Source organism: Pinus tabuliformis, chromosome 9 (genome assembly GCF_031772625.1).
Source record: "Pinus tabuliformis cultivar Carrire ecotype Pingquan chromosome 9, CPIR1, whole genome shotgun sequence".
Classification (NCBI taxonomy): domain Eukaryota; kingdom Viridiplantae; phylum Streptophyta; class Pinopsida; order Pinales; family Pinaceae; genus Pinus; species Pinus tabuliformis.
The window spans coordinates 1329396898-1329417713 of record NC_142307.1 but is presented as its reverse complement, the minus strand read 5'-3'; the positions used below and the strand labels follow the sequence as shown (position 1 = coordinate 1329417713).

Sequence of the window (20816 nt, the reverse complement as noted above, 5' to 3'; positions counted from 1 at the left end):
CTAGTGGTTTATCAGACCTCACAAATACTAGAGTGCCTCTTCCCAACCCTGTAGGTACATCAATCCACAAGCTTCTAGTGAGCTCCTTAGCCTTACGGCAAGCCACTACTCTCTATAACATTTCACCCAGCAAGCCTCTCAAGGGTTCCTCAGTTGGTTCCTCCTTTTCCAAAGCTTGATCCTATGATTATGATCATTGCTCTCCACGACGCCTTCGATCCTTGGAAGAATTTTCCCAATGCTCACCACTATGCTCTTCCATTACGTATGCGCATGAGAGAGTGAGAGTGCACGTGTTCCACTAAGCATGCATGTGAGAATGAATTCTATGCCCTCACTGACTAATTTTCATGCCTGCCTAACAAACCAACCGTTTATCGTTTTCCCAGGCTCCACCCAATCAACCTCCTAGGACAGTGCAACACATTCCCTCATTAATTTGTCTTTTGTTGCTTGTTGTTAGTGGTAAGAGATACATGGGTCTATCCTTGTCTTTTTCAGTTAAATTTAATGCACGGTCAGCTCATTTAAGCTTCTCATCCAACCCATGGCTAATGTATTTAAATCAACTAATTCGTCAAGCAATCTCCATCCCCAAGCAACTAGAATCTGTGTCCCTTTCTCTCAACCCTTTTTTTAAATAATTACAATTATTTCCAATGAGGGAATATTAACCAGGGGATGTTACAGTCCACTTCCCCTTGGGAGGGACACCATCCTTGTTGTTCAATAACCATATACAAACAAAACATGCTTAGAAACCAAGCACGGCTGATATAGGAGCTTTACACATACAGCTTTGTACAACATTACAATGTATTTACATTTGATTTTATCAATAAATAATAAAGGGTATGTTGCCCACATTTGGTCAGTGACTTCCCATGTGGCTTCCTCGGGCCCAAAGTGCCTCCATTGAACTTTGACTTGCTTTATTGCCCGATTCTGGAGCATGAGTTGCCTCCTATCTAGGATGCATGGAGATTTCAGTTGGAACTCTTCCTTTGGTTCTACCTGTAACATAAACCAATCAATTACATAATTAGCATCCTATACATACCTTTTAAGCAATGAAACATAGAAAACATCATGAACTTTTACTAATGGTGGCAAGGCCAGGCTATAGGCCACTCGCCCTATCCTTTCAAGCATTTCACATGGCCCACAAAACCATTGTGCCAACTTGGCACATGACCCAAACTTCAAGGAGCTTTTCATGGGTTGAGCTCGCAAGAAAACATGTTCCCCAACTTGGAACTCTTTGTGCACTTTATGTTGATCTGCATAACTCTTTTGCCTATCCTTTGCCACCTTAAAATTCCTTCTGATGGTTTGCATTTCTTGTTTCATGTCCTTCAACATATCAGGCCCAATAAGGACCCTATTCACTAGATCATTCCAGCTAATAGAAATATTACAACTACTCTCATAAAGTGTTTCAAATAGGTTCATTTTCAGTGATTCATGATACACATTGTTGTATGCAAATTCTACAAGTGGAAGATATTATTCCCACTTCCTTGGTTAGTGCATCACATACATTCTTAGCATGTCCTCAAGGATATTGTTATTTCTTTATGTTTTCTCATCAGTCTGTGGATCATAAGTTGTGCTAAATTTCGACTCAGTTCCCAACCCTACAAATAGTTCCCTCAAAAAATTTGAAGTGAACTTGGCATCTCTATCTAAGATAATCTTCTTGGGAACTCCATGCAATCTCACAATTTCCTTTATGAAAATTTGAGCCACCTCACTAGCTGAATTTGTAGACTTAACAGCGAAAAAGTGAGCTACTTTGCTTAATGTGTCAACCACTACCATGATTGCATCATGTTGCTCAAGTCTTTGGCCGCCTTGTAATAAAATCCATGGAAATCACTTCCCACTTCCATTCTAGAACGGGTATAGGCTACAATAGACCAATTGGGTATTTGCATTCAGCTTTCACTTGTTTGCATTCTATGCATTTAGCGATGAAATCAGCCACTTCCCTTTTCAAATCAGGCCAATAGTAAGATTTCTTAATGGTTGTAAGAGTCTTTTGATAACCCAAGTGACCGGAGAATGGCTTAGCATGAAACTCCTTTAATACCACCTTCTTTAGATTGTCATGACCACCCCTAGACTCTTGCTACAACTTCTCCTTTAACTATTGATATTTTTCATCATGTTGCCCTGCATTTTTTATCAATTCTTCAAAGATTAGTTCCATTGGACCTTATGGTTGTTATATGGTTTATTGCACTCTCCTGCTAAGTGCATCAGCCACTCTATTCTCTTTGCCTTCAATGTATTTGATATCGAAATCAAACTCGCTAAGTGTGGCCAGCCATCTAGCTTACCTTGCATTCAATTTACACTGATCAAACAAGTATTTCAGCCCTCCATGATCAGTCATTAGACTAAATTGTCTACCGAGAAGATAATGCCTCCACATTTGTAATGTGTGGATGATGTCAGCCAATTCCAAGTCATGAGTTACATAGTTCTACTCATGTTCATTCAACTTCCATGATTCAAACAAACCACTTGGCATTCCTGCATTTAGACTCCACCAAGTCCCTCCTTGCAGGTAACTGTGCAAACCACAAAATCCTTTTCTGAGTCTGCAATGCTTAGCACTGGTGCATTGGTTAACAATTGCTTCAGTTGATCAAAGGTTGCAACACAATCAAATGTCCATTCGAACTTCTTCCCTTTCTTTTGCAATGCAGTAATTGGGTGGCCAATCTTGGAGAAGTTCTTAATGAACCTCCTGTAATAGCTTGCCAATCCCATGAAGGGCCTAACTTCAACCACATTCTTAGGGGTTGGCCACACCATGATGCCCTTGACCATATGTGGATCAATTGTTACTCCCTCTTTTGAGAGAATGTGTCCCAAATAATGGATCTGTGATTGAAAAAAACCACATTTACTAAGCTTTGAATAAAGTGCATGTTCTCTTAGCAATTGCAGTATTGCAAAAAAATGCTCTTCATGTTCCTCAACCTTTGAATAGACCAGAATGTCATCAACGAAAACCACTAAAAAGCTATCCAGGTAAGGGCACAGCATACTATTCCTCAAGCACATGAAAGTTGCAGGGACATCAATAAGCCCAAAGGGCACTACCACAAACTAGTAATGCCCATACCTTGTTCTGAAGGTTGTCTTATGGATATCTTCATCTTTAATACACACTTGATGATAACCTGTCTATAGTGAATGCACAACCTAAGTGTGCCATCCTTCTTCACTAATAGAACTAGTGCCCCCCATGGAGACACACTTGGCCTTATGCAGCCCTTGTGCAATATCTCCTTGAGTTGTAGCTTCAGTTCAACTAATTCTGGAGTGCTCATTCTATATGGAGCCTTTGACTCTAGAGTTGCTCCTGGCATTAATTCAATAAAGAAATCCACCTCCCTATGAGGAGGAAACCCAAGCATCTGCTCAACAAAGACATCTTGGAACTATTTCAAAATGGGATATTTTGACAGAATGTCATTATCTCTTTCCCTGGCATTGATGTTAGTTTTAGCGTTGCTAGATATTTGCACAGCAAATGAAAGACATCCCTTTCTACAGCTTCTCCTAGCTTGCATAGCCGAAATTAATCTCACAAAAGTAAATTTCAGTTTTCCCCGCAATATTCTATGCTCTCTGACTTCATCAAGGCATTCGATGGTCTTCTCAAAACAATCAACCTTGGTGCGATGCATATACAACCAGTGCATACCCAACAATGTGTCATATGCTCTGAGTGGTAGTACATTGCAATTGGCAATAGTCGGCATGCCATTTAGCTCAATCAGTCATCACCTTATTATGTGCTCCACTCTCCTTCTCGTCCCTGTGGCCAACTAAACTAGCCAAGACTTAATGTAACAAAAATTTCAACCAGAGTCAATCAAAACTTAAATGTTTTGGTCACAAAGCATACCTTCCATTTCTATAATTGTTTCCTGGTGATCAGCTTGACGATTATCCACTACTACATAAATTCTGGGTATACTTTGTGCCACATCTTTGACTATCTCTGCTTCCTGCGCATTGTATAGTCTCATGCAGCGTGCTTGTGTTGTGGGCAATCCTTCCTTAAGTGATTCCCTCCACAATTTCAGCACTTACATGGACCCTTCTCATAACTCTCGGTTTCTTAAGTAGATTGGCCTCTTATAGCAATATTGGACCTGTATTGATGTTCTTGATTAACAGGGGTTGCACTCATTCCTTTGATTACATTCTTCCTTTTTCCTTTGAACTTGGCATTGCCTTTGAATTTCCATTTTGATTTATATTTAGGTTATGTTGCAAGAAACGTTGGGCAAGAGAAACGGAAACAAAACGCTGAAACACGTTTGATATGGGCCTAAAATGCATTTCAGGTCGTACAGGTGTGTTTCATGAGGCTTACATGGGACCCGTATAACCTGAAACACATTTCAAGCTCGTACATGTGTCTCGACAATATTTTTTTCCCAGTTTGGTGATTAAAATAATGTGTGGATGTTTCTAGATGTCTCTCACAAGTTATAAGAAGACTCTCGCCTCATTCCCTCATGACACGAACCAAGTGAGTCGTTTCACTTGGATATATATTTATAATAAACCTTGTTTATCAAGGTTGTTTCTAGATATTACTACTTTCATTATGTGATCATTCATGAGTAAATGTGATGTTAGTATGTTTCATTATCATGTATAATTGATAGACTTACAGTTTATGCAATGACATTAGACAATGTAATCATAATGTAATAATGTATCATGTATGATTTATGATTGCACATAACATTTCTTAAATGTCCTAACATATATATATATATATATATATATATATATATATATATATGTTAGTTTTTGCAGCATCGGACAGGTGTTCTCGTCTCAACTTTGGTAAAAGAGGCTAAGAAACACAAGATCTCCAAAACCCAAGAAAGGTTTCAGGAGAAAACACCTATAGACGGCTCAATTAAACTAATTGATCGATAATTAAAAAATGCCTAAGTCTAACTTAGAGAAATCAATTAATTAAAGGGAATTAATTGAGAAAAGTGAGAATGCTCTAGAAACTCACGCAAATTGAGTTTGAGATGATCTTAGCAGTTGATGAGGATCTAATCGTGGTTGTTGGTTCACCAACGACAAATTATAAGAGCAGGACAATGGGGATGAATAAGATACATCGAGTGAGTGGGTGATTTAAGCAAATCGAATTTCCAATAGAGCAGAGATTCAGTCAAAAAGAGAATTCAAGCTAGAGATCAGTAGTGGAGGCAAAGGAGCATCACTAGAGATTCTGGAGGAGATTTCCAAAGCCAGAAGAGTCCACTAAGAAAGGTAGAGTTATTCCACAGGAGGATGCGCAGGGGCTTGTGCAGAGCCTTAAAGAGGCAGTTCAATTTCACTGAAGAGGAGGTCGATTCAAGTGTCAGAGGTTGGTATAATTTTTCAAAGGGACGGAGAATCATTTCCAAAGGTAGCAACAAACAGGACAGCTGATTCAAACGCAGATCCAAGAAGTGCGTGTGAGGGACTGCGCAGGCCTGCACAAGTGTCTTGGATAGCCAGTTTTTGTGGCCAGTTTGTTGTTGGATTACCTGTGGAGAAGGGAAAATTTCCCTCAATAATTTAGCCAGTGATTTCTCACAGAGGATTGCCAGTGTGGCATCCAGTTTATTGTTATCAGATTTTGCTGCGAAGAATAATAATAAAACCTCATCTGCTGCACTAATTTTCCCACATCGGAGTTTTTCAAGGACATTTTTCTAAAAACAATGGTGTCAATTTTATTGTGTGTGCGCTCCATTTTCTTAGTTTCAGTGTTTGTTTCCGCAACATATTTAATTTTGGGGGAAAATTGCAGTTGTGATTTTATTCATTCTCTGCCATAGCAAATAAAGTGCACATAATAATATTCAATTAGAAGAATAATTTTCAGTTGTTGTAATAGTTGTTGCGGTACATATATTCCCCGATGGGGGTGACCGACCCGTAATTGAGGGGGCCTTGGGATCCCCACCCCCAGCCAATTGTTATTCATGTGAGGGTTAATGCGAGCAAGTGTGGGCCATTGGCCCGACAAAGGAGGTTTCTGGAGAAGGAAGGGGTATATCCTCTGTTCTGGAGAGGGATGGTTACTATTTGTTTGTGGCAGGCGATGAGAAGTAACGCTGAGCAAGGTGGTCACGATTACATTTACTTTTCAGGCCTGGAGCAAAAATTGAAAGGTCGGGATGGTGAGGAGTTTTGTTGCAGTCGACTCTTGTGTGTGGTCTTGTGCTCAAGACTTTGTTTGGGATCCAAGTGCGTCGAAGTCAAGGTAATTTGCGTCAGTGGCCATCAGATTCCTCACTAGTTGTTGCTCCTTCATCTGTCGACTTCCTTTCCTCTGTGTTGGTGGAAATCTCTTAGCAGGCAAGTTTGGGTAATACTTTGTTTCTTAGGTTAGCATTTGTTGGTTGTCTTTGATTACCTTTCTAGCGTTTTTGTTTGGGCTATCGTTCATGTTAAAGGGTGGCTTTGCTAGGTTAAGTTAGTCATTCTCAAGGAACTTAAGATTGGGATTTGGGCCAGTGGTCCTGCGTGATGTTGGGGATGTAAATTAATTGATGATACCTACATGGTGCCCCGGATCCCTAGGAAGATAAATTTGAACTTCCAACTTCGGAATTGTGGTCAATTGTGCCCTCCTCTTTCGTCTGAGGTCCCAAATTGTCTTGGGTCAGAGGTAGGGAAAGGACTTGGGGGAAAGAGAAATTCGGTCTTTGTGTTTCATGAGAGCTTGATATTCAAGTTAGGAGGTCTCCAATGGCTTGGGAGATCCCCATTGTTGGATTGTGGGAAGTATAATGTTACGTCTTGTGGGTTATGTGCTCTCTTTGGGTTGAATTATCTTCCTTGTGTCGGGGGATTGGGGCAGTGTGGCCTGTTACTACTTAAACTAGCAGGGGTCCTAAAAGGAGATCCTTGAAGGGCTACTACTAGGCTAAGGGCAACAATGGAGCAATAGCCCACTGTCACCTCGGCTAAGGCTCCCACCTCTTTACGAACTTTCACCGATAGGAGGAGACCCATTATGATGAGGATCACTAAATGGTTCGACCAATGAAAGGATGAGGGGTGATCCTAGAAGCCTATTCACAAGAGAGGGTCAAATATGTGGCTTGCTTGCTTTGGAGGTAAGGTTTAAAGCTCTCAAGGAAGGGCTTAGGGGAACTTCAAGGTTTTGGTTTAGGGTATGTATCTTATAATGGAGGTTTCTAGGCCTTGAAATCCTTGTGAAGGCTTGGATTCCCAGTGATCCTTGAATAATTATCGTTAATAGTGTATGGGACCACACGGGAACAAGAGGACCCAAGGGTAGGTCAAGGGGGTAGGGTTTAGCAACTAGTGATATACTTGACCTGTTCCGTAGAGAGAAAGGAACCAAAGAAAGAATTTTTAATGCAAGATAATGTGAAGGTCCCAATGAGGCTTCTAGCCTAAGGAAGCTCGGAGCAAGATTCAATCTCGAGGCTAGGGCTTGGGATATCTCAAAATCACATTGTCGGAATTTCTTCAAAATTAGAGGGCACCTAGGAGACACACCAGCATAGTAGGGGCCAATAGATCGAATTTTTTTGATGGATGGTTTGCAAGATAAGTGATGCCCTAGGGGACCCCATGGGCTAGGCCTAGAAAAGGAGAGGGAGAAGGATTAAAAAAAAAGGTTTAAGGTGATCACCTTTGGGTGGACCAGTGTCTAATCCTTTGGGGAGATTGAAGTCAAGTAGAATTATGACTATGGACCTTTGAATTTTCTAGGTCAAGGAAGCCTCAAAGACAACTTCGCTTAGCACTAAGGCAGCAACAAAAGCAGCTTCAAAGACTTTATACTTCATTTTGCAAGATAAATGGCTTATCAAGATGAATTTCAGTAACGAAACATCCCTAGGAACATTCATTCATTATACATTGCCCATACATGAAGAATTCACTATTCAGAAACAAATTTCCACAACTTTGTATAAAGAGATGCAGCAAATAAGCCCTAGTATAGTGAAATCCTAGCAACAATGTATGTGACAAAATTAGAAAGAAAGAATAGCATTAAAATGTACTTACATGTAGAAGAATACATCCAACCATCCAAAATCTTTCCACTTAAAAAGCTCCAAGACATATGAAAATAATCCAAACATCAAAATTCATTCCATGCTCCAAAAATTCGTCCTCCAAGAAGGATAGCGAAAATCTCTAAAGAGGTACAAGTTCTAAATCCAAGTGATGATCCTAAAATGAATCCTCATAACTTCTATTTATACACTTCTAATGAGTTCGATTTAGCTACTTGAACCTACATTAGCCCCTAAAATAAAATAATGTGCAAAACAATTAACTTTTGGTGGCAACCCCACCAAACTAGCTCATAAACAAAAAAATAAGCCTCTCAAGAGGTCGAATGATCAATAATACATGTCGTTGAGCCTTCTAAGAAGCCTAATGAAGTCCATAAGTGCCACAATGATGAATAGGACTCCAAAAAAGAAGCGGACAAGAGGTTGGCCCCTTGTTCTCCAAATAATAAACCCGTGGCGCTCCCAATGGGTGTGAGGGCACACAAAAAACCTCATGGGTCTACAAGTAGATCGAAGATGCCTGTAGACCATCTCTAAGGGCCCAGATGATGGTGTAAGTGACGCCACATCAGCATACAAGTCTTGGGTGCCAAGTGCATGATACATTTGTGGGGTTGGTTGGGCATGGTGAACCAAGTGCATCTTCCTCGTCTAACAGGTGAATCTCAAGCAATCTCTGAACATTTTTATGGGTCCATGGAGTGTTGTCTACTGTTGTGGAGGCCCATGGCTCTCTACACACACCCTAAATGTGCCAATGTAGCCCTCTGGAGGGTTAGGACCCCGTATAGGGAGACCAAACCCAAAAATGGAGACCATTTGCAGTCCTGCATAAGATCCAATGCGTCCCCTAGCCTTCTAGTACAACAAGTCATCAAAGGAAATCGAGTTAAAGAGCTTACAAACCATGGACAACAGGTGGGCACTTCATAATGGCATGCCCTTCCATAATGGCCTTTGGCATGAAATAACGTCTCCAACCTCGAAATGGGGTTAACCAAGTATCCTATTAGGTGGTTTCTACCTTTAAAGGGGATAGTATGTCCAAGGTACATCCTTCAAAGGGTGGTGGCATGTGATAAAGAGATGAATGGAGTAGGGAACGAAAGGGGTAGCTTTGGGCCACATACTGGGGTACAAGGGTAGCTATTAAGAGGGAAGCCCACACTTAGATATATATAGTGTATACAAGGGAGCAATCGTGGTGCATGAGGTGCCCGGCCTTGACTTTTCCACCCTTCTTTATATGCCTTTTGCCTTCTATGATTTTTTTCTTTGATTAACTGCCTGGGGCTCAAGGGATAAGAGCATGATTTTCAAGGTATAGCAATGGATACCCCCTTCAAGGTAGGGTAGTTCATTGCCCACCAGGGGTTGGAACAATCATGGGTTCCTGAATGATAAAAGAGGCTCATCTATGGCCTATAGGAACCATGGCGATGACTATGATAATGGGGTACAACTCATGTATTGGATTTTGCCCATGTGCTAAATGTGTTTGTCGGTGTCCCAGACAGGGTTACTTGGGAGCGGGAGCGAAAACGGGGAGCGGGAACAAAAACGGGAGCGGGAGCGACATTTTCAAAAGCTCCCAGTTTGGGAGCAAATCCCGAAGAGTTTTTTGTATAATATATATTTTTTTTATTTTTTTGTATTTTGATGCATATATGTCAACAAAAACATGTAGAATGATGAATTAAATATAAAAAACATTAAAAACATAGATTGAACCATATAACAATAATCATCTAGAAGTTATAATCTTCATCAACCACATCCACAAGTTAGTAACATAGCAACATACAACATATTGAGTCTCATGATTCATCAATCTTAAAGTTTCAAGCTTTCAAAATTCAATATATAACATTTATCATCATTGATCACCAAAGTTGTACTTTTAAGCTAAGTGTAACCATTACAACAAATAATATCTAACATGAAATGAAACAACTTTCAACTTTCATGAAGCATCATATTCATAATTCATTACTAATGAGTTATAATTGCCAACTTCAAACTTAAAACTTAAATTGTCATATATTGTTTAAAAAAATATCATAATAAATATGAAAGAGTCAATAATTATAAAAACTACTAGAAACTAGAAATGAGAAGTAAATCTATTATCTATTGCTTATGCTTGGGCCTCTTGCCACCACGGGAAATGTCTAATTTTTTAGTCTTGTTGGAAAATCAGGATCTTTGTCATTGATATCACCCTCTAAGCATTAATATCCAGAGGTATCTTTGTCATTACCTCTGGATCTGTATAGAGATCTTTGTCATTAATATCACCCTCTAAGCATTAACATAAGATAGAAAAAACATAAGATGTCAAGTCAAGATTTTGTTCGAGTGATGCGTACATTTTTAGGAGGGTCATGATAAAGGAGTTTGACAACCAATGTCACTAACATCAAGGTACATAGAGGGATTGGTGCTCTTGATTAAATACGAGTTCCATACCCTAATACATGACAAAATTCAATGGAAACATTACAATCCCCTAATCCTGAAAAACTGATAAGTCTGTTGAATTTTGAATGAAATCTAAAATTCTACTTTCTCCATATGAGATCCAATGACGTCGGAAGCACTCTCAAACATCCTGAGTCATTTCATGGTAATGTTAAAAATTTAAGTAAAAGGACGAAAATGAAGATTAAGGAGAATGTCACTTTTACTTTAAGAATTTAACATTACCATGAATCGCATATCAATACTAGGGCCAGAGGCTTGATCATTAAGCTACCCCACTCAAAACTTATTTGTTTCTTTGAAAACAAATTGCATTTGGAACATTACTGCAAAAAAAAAGTTGCAAAAAAGGCTAAACGCTCTCGAAAAGGCAGGGGGAGTGTTTTTTTTAGGAAGCGCGCTCTCGAAACCGCTCCCTCCTCAGGAGCGTGGAGGGAGCGCGCTCCAGAGCCGCTCCCACTCGAAGCGCGAATTGGGAGTAGGAGCGAGAGGGGGGGAGGGGGCGCTCCCCCACAACCCTGGGACTCCCGACCATCTTTTGCATTTTGTTTCTTGTTGAATGTGGCCAATTATGCTTTTTTACTTTTCTTTTCAGCTGCATCAACCTATGGGGCATCATTCCAGGCCCAACCCAAGGTTGTGGGCAAGGGGAGGGGGAAGGCTAACCCTATGTGGACCCAGGTGGGAAAAATGATGAATTGGGTTATAATGAGTCGAAGTGGAGTGATATGTGTGGATGAGGGAGCAGGACCATGCAACCAAAATCAGGGATTCCCATGTAGTACCATCCCCAGAGCCCAAAGGTCAGTAAAAGAAATTCCACGAGACTAGGGTCCAAGGTTAACATCCAAAAGAGGTCTAGGGGACAAGAGCACAGACCTAAGCCACTCTTTCCGCTAAATCCCCCCATTAATCCATGCCCAGAAGTATCCATGATAAGAAAACTACAATACTCAATTACCAAATGACAAGGCATAACTTTAAGTTTGGGAGGCCCAAATGATGAATTAGATTATAATGAGTGGAAGGGGAGTGATATGTGTGAATGAGGGAGCGGGACCACACAACCAAAATCAGGGTTTCCCATGTAGTACCATCCCTAGAGCCCAAAGGTCAATAAAAGAGATCCCACGGGACTAGGGTCTAAGGTTAACATCCAAAAGAGGTCTAACGGACAAGAGCAAAGACCTAGCCCACTCTTTTCGCCGAATCCCCCCATTAATCCATGCCCAATAGTGTCCATGATAAGCAAACTACAATACTCAATTACCAAATGACAAGGCATACCTTTAGGTTCGGGAGGCCCACCTTCAAACATACAATCAGGACATATGGGTGAGGGGCCACATGGTTGGCTCAGGTGGCGAAGAAATGGCACAACGAGCTAGTTGGTAGCTGCAAGGGGTTGTTGGCTGTCAGTTGAGGATTGTCTTGGATAAAATTTTCTCCTAGGGATATCACCCACAAAATGGTGGGTAACATGGCCCTGGTGTGGTGGCATTGAAAACTTGAAACCCCGACTGATGTGTTGTCTCGTGGGGGGTCAACTGGACATTGTTGTGTGGTGGTAATTTGGAGCAGTTTTTGGATTGGGGTCTTGGTCTGCTTTGGTTTCTTCCTTTTGATTGCAGGTATGTCGCGACAGAGAGGCAGACCCCATAGAGGGGGTGGATATCATGGCCATTTAAATGTCAAAGGAGGCAATGTCAAAGGGGGTGGCCCCTCATCCTCCAACGAGGATAGTTTAGCCAGTTTGGATAGGGAGGAGAAGTTGAGCAGAACCTCACGCCGCCTCCTTATCGTATTGTTCAGGCCACCTCTTTCAAATCAATTGTTACACAACTGCGAGGGATCCAGACCAACTTGGATATCCTCTGTGACCATCGATACGAAATTTGAAATGAAAATGTGGCCTATTGGAATGATATTCAATTCGCTCAAGAGGAAATCCTAGAATAATTGGCAAACTTCCACAGAAGCTAGCGGCACACAAATGAACGTCTACAGGAGATTGAAGCTCGACTGGAGCACATTGAATATCATTAGCATGAACAAAGGGAGCAACCAACTCCTGCAGATATGCACCAACCGTGTCTGCCACCTTGATATGAATGTGACAGGTTGTGTTCTTATTTTGTTAGTTTTTTGGCTTGTATGGTTGCATAGCCCTCTGGAAATAAGGTGCCAATTGTTAAATCTTTTGCTTCATATTCCAACTCTCCTCGCCAACAAATCCGGTCGAAGTGAGGCAAGACGAGCTTGATAAAATCTAAATGTATTTGTTTTCTTCACAATAATATAAATTCAATGTTTTGATCGACAAATATAAAATAAATAAATATATATATATATATATATATATATATATATATATATATATATATATTGTGTTTCCTCATTTCCAAAATTTGGGGGGGTCACGTTTCGTACTCATACCTGTTTCCCCATATTGTGCAACTTAGTATTAAGGCTACGCCTAGACTGCTCATAGTAGCGCTTCAGTTTTCGAATTGCATCCTCTGGAAATAAGGTGCCAATTGTTAAATCTTCTGCTCCATATTCCAACTCTCCTCGCAAACAAATCCGGTCGAAGTGAGGCAAGACGAGCTTGATAAAATCTAAATGTATTTGTTTTCTTCACAATAATATAAATTCAATGTTTTGATCGACAAATATATATATATATATATATATATATATATATATTGTGTTTCCTCATTTCCAAAATTTGGGGGGGTCACGTTTCGTACTCATACCTGTTTCCCCATATTGTGCAACTTAGTATTAAGGCTACGCCTAGACTGCTCATAGTAGCGCTTCAGTTTTCGAATTGCATCCTCTAATATTTTAGGCTCATTGAACTCAATTCTATCCTTGAAGGATTGTGGCAGTCTAGTGACATACCTCTAAATCCTTGCTTTATCTTCCTTAAGGTAGGGAACATACCTTAGCAACTCTAAGAATTTGGTGGTATACTCATCTAACATTTGTCCCAATCTAAGTTCATAGAACTCCTTAGCCTTGTTGTCAAAGTATCTGTCAAAGAGATACTTGTCCTAGAAATATTCCTCGAATTCCTTCCAGGACAGCTCTTCTTCTCTTATACCCTTTACATGAAGATGTGAATTCTATCAATGATTTTATTAAGCACTATGTAGCACAAGGTAGTAATATTTTTTTCTAGAAATAGAAAGTTCATAAAGAGGAAAACGATTTCTCATCTAATGATCATTGCTTCCCCATCCAGGGTAACTAATTCCAGACCACCCTCTCAAATGTGTGATGTTGCAGCTGGAATAAGTTTTTTCTGCTATTACTCATGAAGACATTTAGTAAAAGCTCACATTCTCTCAATAAAACTATTTGATTCCTTTCCCACGTGATTGAATAATTAAATAAAAATTTAATTATTTAATTATTCCATAATTTATGACTTTGAAGTCATAATCCTTGAAAATCTACCCAAATATATCATTTAGATCCATGCCAAGTGTCAGCTCAGCATAAAAGCCATTGACAAAGATGCTACTCAACTCCCCACTCTTCCATGCAAAGGAAGCTCACACCACCCCTTAGTTGCTAGCTAGAAACCACAACCAACAACTGTCCCTACCAAATATATAAACTTACTAATTATATACATGCCTAAAAAGGCAGTCTTCTCCTAGAAAGCAAAAAAGCTCAAAAGCACAACTTTTAGCCAAATGACATAATGGACCATAATAACAACAAAGCAAAAAAGCATAAAAGAAAAGAAAAAAGAGTCATTCCAAATTTGATGAAAATAGTCTCATTGGACTCGCTTTTCACCAGGGTCAAGAAGTAGTCAAATTTGATGTGCAAGACCAGCGCCAGTAATCCAAATATTGAAAAAGCAAAAGTGTCCAAAATAGCAATTTCTTGGAAACTGACGATACTAAATATACAAGTTCCTCTGATCAACGATTATGCCATTAAGTGTTTGGAAATAGATCAGTGTGACTAAGTCTCATTGGACCTTAACCCTTCAGCAGCATAAATTGCTACAAGGGTTAACACTCTCCAAATGCAAAGCCTTCCTTTTTCTTAGTCGTCACACGTCACAGAGTTGTACTATTCACAATTTACTCAGGACTCAACCTTGCCATCACATATGCGACCCTCTTATGCAAACCAAACCCTCAACTCGTGCAACTTTCCAAGACCTAGATCTTGCTCCCACATGAAGCCCTCTACGAAACTTTGGTGCTCAATCACTCATACGATCTCAGCCTCAATTGAATTCCCTTCTCTGAAATTTTCAGCCACAAACTTTTCCTTTTCTTCAGCCTTGGGTTTCTTATCCCTCACTTGAGAAAATATCTCTCTCAAATCTGCAAATCCCTTGCAATTGTGTGGTGTCATCCTCCTTCCATTAGGCTATATCCTTTGCAATTGTGTTGTGTCATCCTCCTTCGCTTGCACTGTCTTTATGATTCTTCATTGAGCTAGATCTCAAACCCTAATCTCCAAAGTGATAGATGGCTAAGATTAAATGCTAACCCACTTGAGATCAACAATTGAGATTAAATCTAGATCATAAAGTGAATATTTCACTTTTCCTTAAAAAACCTTAACCCAATAGCCAACATTAATCAATTATTTGACTAATATGTTTTTTCTAAGTTAGATTTTGGGTAAAGAGACACTCACTCAACATAAGCAAGCTCCTAGCGTGATCTTCGACTACTCTTGCATGCTTGACACTTAGCCTATGCAGAAGTACATACACGTTGCTATAATCATCATGAAAGAACCCTCACAATAGACCACCCTAGAGATAGTACAATACATTACTGAATAGCAAGAGCAATATTTTGGCTCATTCTGCATGCGACTGAGTCTGTTGCAGTTTCCTAATATAGCGGGGACTGAATAAATTTCGTCGTTTGCTAAGAGAACGGTGCTTGCCTCTATATAAGCTATACATAAAATTCACTCCTATTGCGTTTAAGGAATGTTGAGATGCCCACCATGGACTGGGTTCCACTCTAGCCGCAGTCTGCACCACCCGACCCCCACCCCACCGTGCACCAGACCATGGCATAAGTAGTTTCAAAACGATGGGACCAGGTGTATCTCTATCCTGTAGGAATAGCTACCCCTCCGCCCACCAGACACTGGCTCATAAATCCATGAAAGTCCACTCCACTCTTTGTGAAGCGGTCCAGCCCTTCCTCTAAGGAATTTTCTTGAAGCGTTTCCCAAACAAATAAAAAACAGCCACAAAATTTACTCCACTGCATTGGGCTATGAAGTTTCCTTTTCCCATTCCATGCTATCCTAGTTAACTCGTACCATTGAATGAGAAGCTATGGAGCTATGCCCCTTTTTCCCTCTCCTCATCTCATCTCACAACATTAGAACGAAGATCTATCTATACAAGCAAAGCAAATAAAATAATATATTAATACCTACAGCAACTCATCTCTGTAAACTGCAAAAGATAGAATGCTATTCTAAACACTTCTATAAAGGAATTCTAACTAATTAGTCCAGAAAAGAGTAGAAAAATACCAGGAGAAACAAAGGTTGGCTGCTTGAATCTGGCGGGATCTCCATATACGATGTCAGGAGGGTTGAACCGTCGAGTACCCACATCTGTAAGTGCATGTGTATGCGTGTGGATCCCACCATTACCATTCACAAACTCCACCTCAGGTCTCAACTTCTTGCGCGGAGGTCCAAATGGGTCCATCTCTCCCTCTCTCTGAGCAGATAAATCGGGCAGAACCCACAAACAGTCCCAGCTTCAAACCCAAACACACAGGAAGGCCCTGTTAACGCAGCACTAGGCCTCAATAAAACCGCACAAACCCGCGTTCCAATCTCTCCGAGGGTAAAAGGACGAAAGAAACTCTCATAAAGTCGGAACGAGCTCAAAAAAGGTACGAACAGACTGCAACAATAACAGATTTCTTCACGCTTGTGAGAAAAAAAAAACAAGAGTAATTTGGCCTCGATTTCAGATACGATAATCAGCGATGGAGCTACGCATAGCTCTCTGGTAAGAGCAGGCACATGTGATTAACTAAAATTGATCGATGTAAATATTTCAAAATTTCAATGGAAAATATCGAATTTATGACATCCGTGCGGACCTCGCATCCGAGGTACCCCGCTGAATAAAAACGCGGTGCCCTAATACTATCATGCCACATTATCTCAATGAAATGTTTGTTTGTTTATTTTTATTTATTTTAAATACTAATTATTGATCATTTTTAATTATCTTGTTCATTTTTTTATCACATTATTATATCTTCACATAGGAGGACTTGAATCCGGGGCTGGGATCAATTCTTAATTATATTGTTAATTTATTATCATATTATTATATTTTTCACCCAAAGAGACTTGAATTTCGGAATCAATGCTTAATTATATTGTTCATTTTTTTATCACATTTGGGATTAATTCCCTCACTCACAATCACCAACTAGGCTGCCTTACTTATTATTTATTTATAAAGTTTTAGTGACGGACTTGTGCACACACAAGTGGATCATAATCCCACCCCATGTCCTTTTATTTTAGGTCAATTGGGTCTAGCTCAAGTGGTAGGTAACATAAGAAAATTATTTCAATGTTCAATGAATGACCATAATAGTAGGTCAATGGGACTGGAGTCCAACCATATGAATATAAATGTGGTAGTGCAAGTGTAACTTGTAGAAATGTCGAAAATGTTATAAAGAAAGAAAGCTACATGAGTACAACATCAGAATATATGCAAAAAGGTGTGACAAAGGTACGGTGGTATCAAACACTAAATTGTTATCCTCTTCACCCAGGTTCAAATTTGACTTGTGACATGGAGAAAGTCACAAGCTAATTGTTCATTGGGGCTGTCAAGGTACTGTGATGCAAAATCTAGCAACCTTGTGCAAAGCTTCTCTAGATACTTTAGGTCTAGCGCAACAATGAGATCAGCCACCACTGACACCTTAGTGTTGTTCTTGCATTGTTTTGTGTATGGATGTTATCTCCACAAGGGAAGCTTCAACAACAGGGTTTAGAGATTAAGTAACTCAAGAAATCCCAGGTTTAGAAGTGTTTGTTTATCAATATTAATATAGTTTTTAGGAGGTTAGGAATATAAAGCTATTAGGTAGTATTTTAATTCAACTCTAAATCTCTTTAATCATATGAGTAAATTTATTCATTCTCTTATATAAAAAGAAATAAATATTATATAATATTAAATCTTTTTTATAACCATATGAGCAAATTTACTCATTTTCCTTCCATTAAGATTATAAATTATAAAAGTGGAAATCATTAATTTTAAATATTATAAATAAATAAATTATTTATACTATTTTTAAATAATAAAAAAATTTATTGTAATTTGATTATTAATTAATAGAGGTGTAAATCATTATTTGTTTATAGATTTATGTTAATTTTGGATCCAAGTTATAGAGGAACTAAATTTTATGATGCACAAACTTTTTTTTTAAATGTAAAATTTGAGAAATAGATTACATTGAAAAAAATTGCTCCCTCTTAACACTTATACATCTGGAGTTAATGTGGGGCCTTTAAAGACAACAGGGAAAGTTATGCAAATATGCTCGCAGCTAGCTCTTGGGATAATCTATTTAGCGAGGGGTCAAAGACAACAAGGAAAGTTATGCAGATATGCTTGCAGCTAGCTCTTGGGATAATCTATTTAGCGAGGGGTTTGTCGAGAAGCTAGGAGCATTTATTTTGAAGCTTCACAGAAAAAGGGCCGAATACATCTAGCAGATGAAGAAGCAATATGTCCCATAGGTTATCTTTAGCCTCGTGGACGTTAAAATAATTTCTTTCTTTCTTTCTTTCTATATGTGTGTGTGTGAGAACCCCATGCTTAGCATGGAATGAATTGCAGGTCAATAATAAAATGTTTTAACCATAATTCTCTCTTTCCCTCTCATTTATTTTATATAAGATATCTTGTGTGCCTTTGTATATATAGATAGATATCCTTTGTGTCTCTCTATATATAGATAGATATTTACATTTAGTTTTATGTTAATGTTACATGTTAACTCCATATTAACTATTAAAGGAATTACAAATCTCTCTTATATCTTAAATTAGTTAGGATCTATCATTAGAAGGAATTAAACATCTCTTTCATGTCAAGCAAAACACTAATAAATATTTTAATTGTAAGATTTTGTATTTTTATTTGTTTTATATAATATACCAAAAAAATAGCTTTTTACATACATCTTTGTATTTGAGCAACACAAATGAAATATTTAACCACTCAAAAAAAAAGAAAAAAAGCATTTACTTTATATAATATATACATAGTCTCTCTCCCTATGTGATATTGAAATATTTTTCTTAAGGAACATATTGAAATATTTTATTTATGATCCATATTGAAATATTTTTATTTTATAAATTCTCAAAAAAACTTTATATATATATATGGTTTTTTTACTGGAATCTAAAGATATAATCTTAACAGAGATTTTGATTTTGTGTTGTTTAAAATACATTTTTGAATGCATAAATGGATTCAGCACCCTTAAAACCCCAAGGCACTCGAATTATACAGATTAAATAACTTAAACTCAAGTTTTTAAAAATCTCTATTGGGTTTTGATTAAAATTAGCTAGAAAAAATGCTCCGGAAAAAAGGTTATTCCTTTATAAGTTAGACTATATATCTATATATATAGAGAGAGATAGAGATCTCTCTCTCTCTCTCTCTCTCTCTCTCTCTATATATATATATATATATTAAAGTTTGTTACTTAATTTTAATTACTTTATATGTTTTTATATAAATTGGTATTTAAGTTTGTTACTTAATATAGATATTGAAATGTCCATAGGGCCTTGGATAGATGCTGATTGGGTGCTCTGTTAAGGCACTCCTTGATGTGAAGTCACCGGTTCAATTCCCCGCCCCAATCGGGATGATATATTGGACATGATGAAGATGTAGTCCCACCAAGATTACAAAAAAAATATGGATATTAAGATATTTTAATTTATTACTATATTGAAATATGATAGCTCTTTGGTCCTTGATGATGGATGAAATAACCATCTAAAACTTTGGACGGATCAAAATATTACACAGTTCACTTCCAGAAATCTCCAACAACAATCCTATAATTTTTTCTAAATACCTCATGTGAATTGATCAAAACCTCATGTGAATTGATCAAAAAAAGAATTACTCATCTCGTTCACATTGAAATGTAATATCAATATTATTTTTAAATGCCACATGTCAACTCCATATCGATTGATGAAAAAATTAACTAAATTGGATTTCTTTTACTTTGTTTTTTTTGTAAGTCAACATTTTTTCATTATATCATAAGAATATTACATCGTGAGGAGTTTTGAGAGAATGCAAAATTGGCCTCACTCCAACTGTGTTTGTTGGCCTTTAAATACAAACAAAACAAAAGAGAGAGAAACTTTACAAAACATGGCCTCATTACATCCATAGCCCGCCATGAGCAAAATTTACCCAAAAAGTATAGGCAGTTAGTAATCATTCATGCAACTAAGGAGGAGGAGCAAGGTTAACCTCTGTTGCTTGGGAAACATTTTATTGGAGATGAAAGGCTTCATGGATGTGAGATTCCACGTGATCCATGTGAGTCTCAAAACTCTCCATGCAGGCTTGGAGACCTCTGGTTCCTTCTCAGTGTAGCCTGTCGATCCAAGATGCGCCGCTAATTCTGGCGTATGACAGACAAGTGACTAACCAACTCAGCGTTGTCCCCATTCTGAGCTTGAGATAGTTGGTCAACTGTGCATTGGAGCAGGTGAATTTGAGCTTCGATTTAATCAAAAGGTGTAGGTAAATTCACTCGACCAGGTGAGTTCCTGAATGGAGGGTCCAATTCTCTGTCCCCCTCATGCTTCTCTCTTCCTTGATTTCCTACACCCCTCCTTGGTCGCCCTCGTTGTCTCTGCATCTGGAGTGACCATATTTCCTCTTTCCTCGTTGTCGGTATCTCTTTATTGCATAGGAACTCCTCCTCCCATGCGCCCCACCTCTCCTCAAGCTTCTTACCGTGTTGTGAGAAGGCAGTAACTCGTCAAAGCTTAAAACATGGCTAACTTTTTTGTTATGTATGTGGCCAAATTGAAGTTGCACCACACTTCATCACAATCAACAAGGTTTTGATTTTAGGCCTCCGTCCTAACTTCACAAACCTCCAGCGAAGGACTGGCGGGATTGCAAAC

At 38.7% G+C, this 20816-nt stretch overlaps 1 protein-coding gene across 1 annotated transcript in view; it reads right to left on the bottom strand.

Moving 5' to 3' along the window:
• LOC149153424 (zinc finger CCCH domain-containing protein 14-like) overlaps positions 1–16659 on the bottom strand; it is a 73356-nt gene extending 56697 nt beyond the window's left edge. Inside the window, exon 1 of the mRNA XM_089438135.1 lies at positions 16122–16659. Coding sequence (XP_089294261.1) covers positions 16122–16302 — 181 coding nt within the window. The 5' untranslated portion in view covers positions 16303–16659. The remainder of the gene's footprint in view (positions 1–16121) is intronic.
• Positions 16660–20816: the final 4157 nt, after the last annotated feature.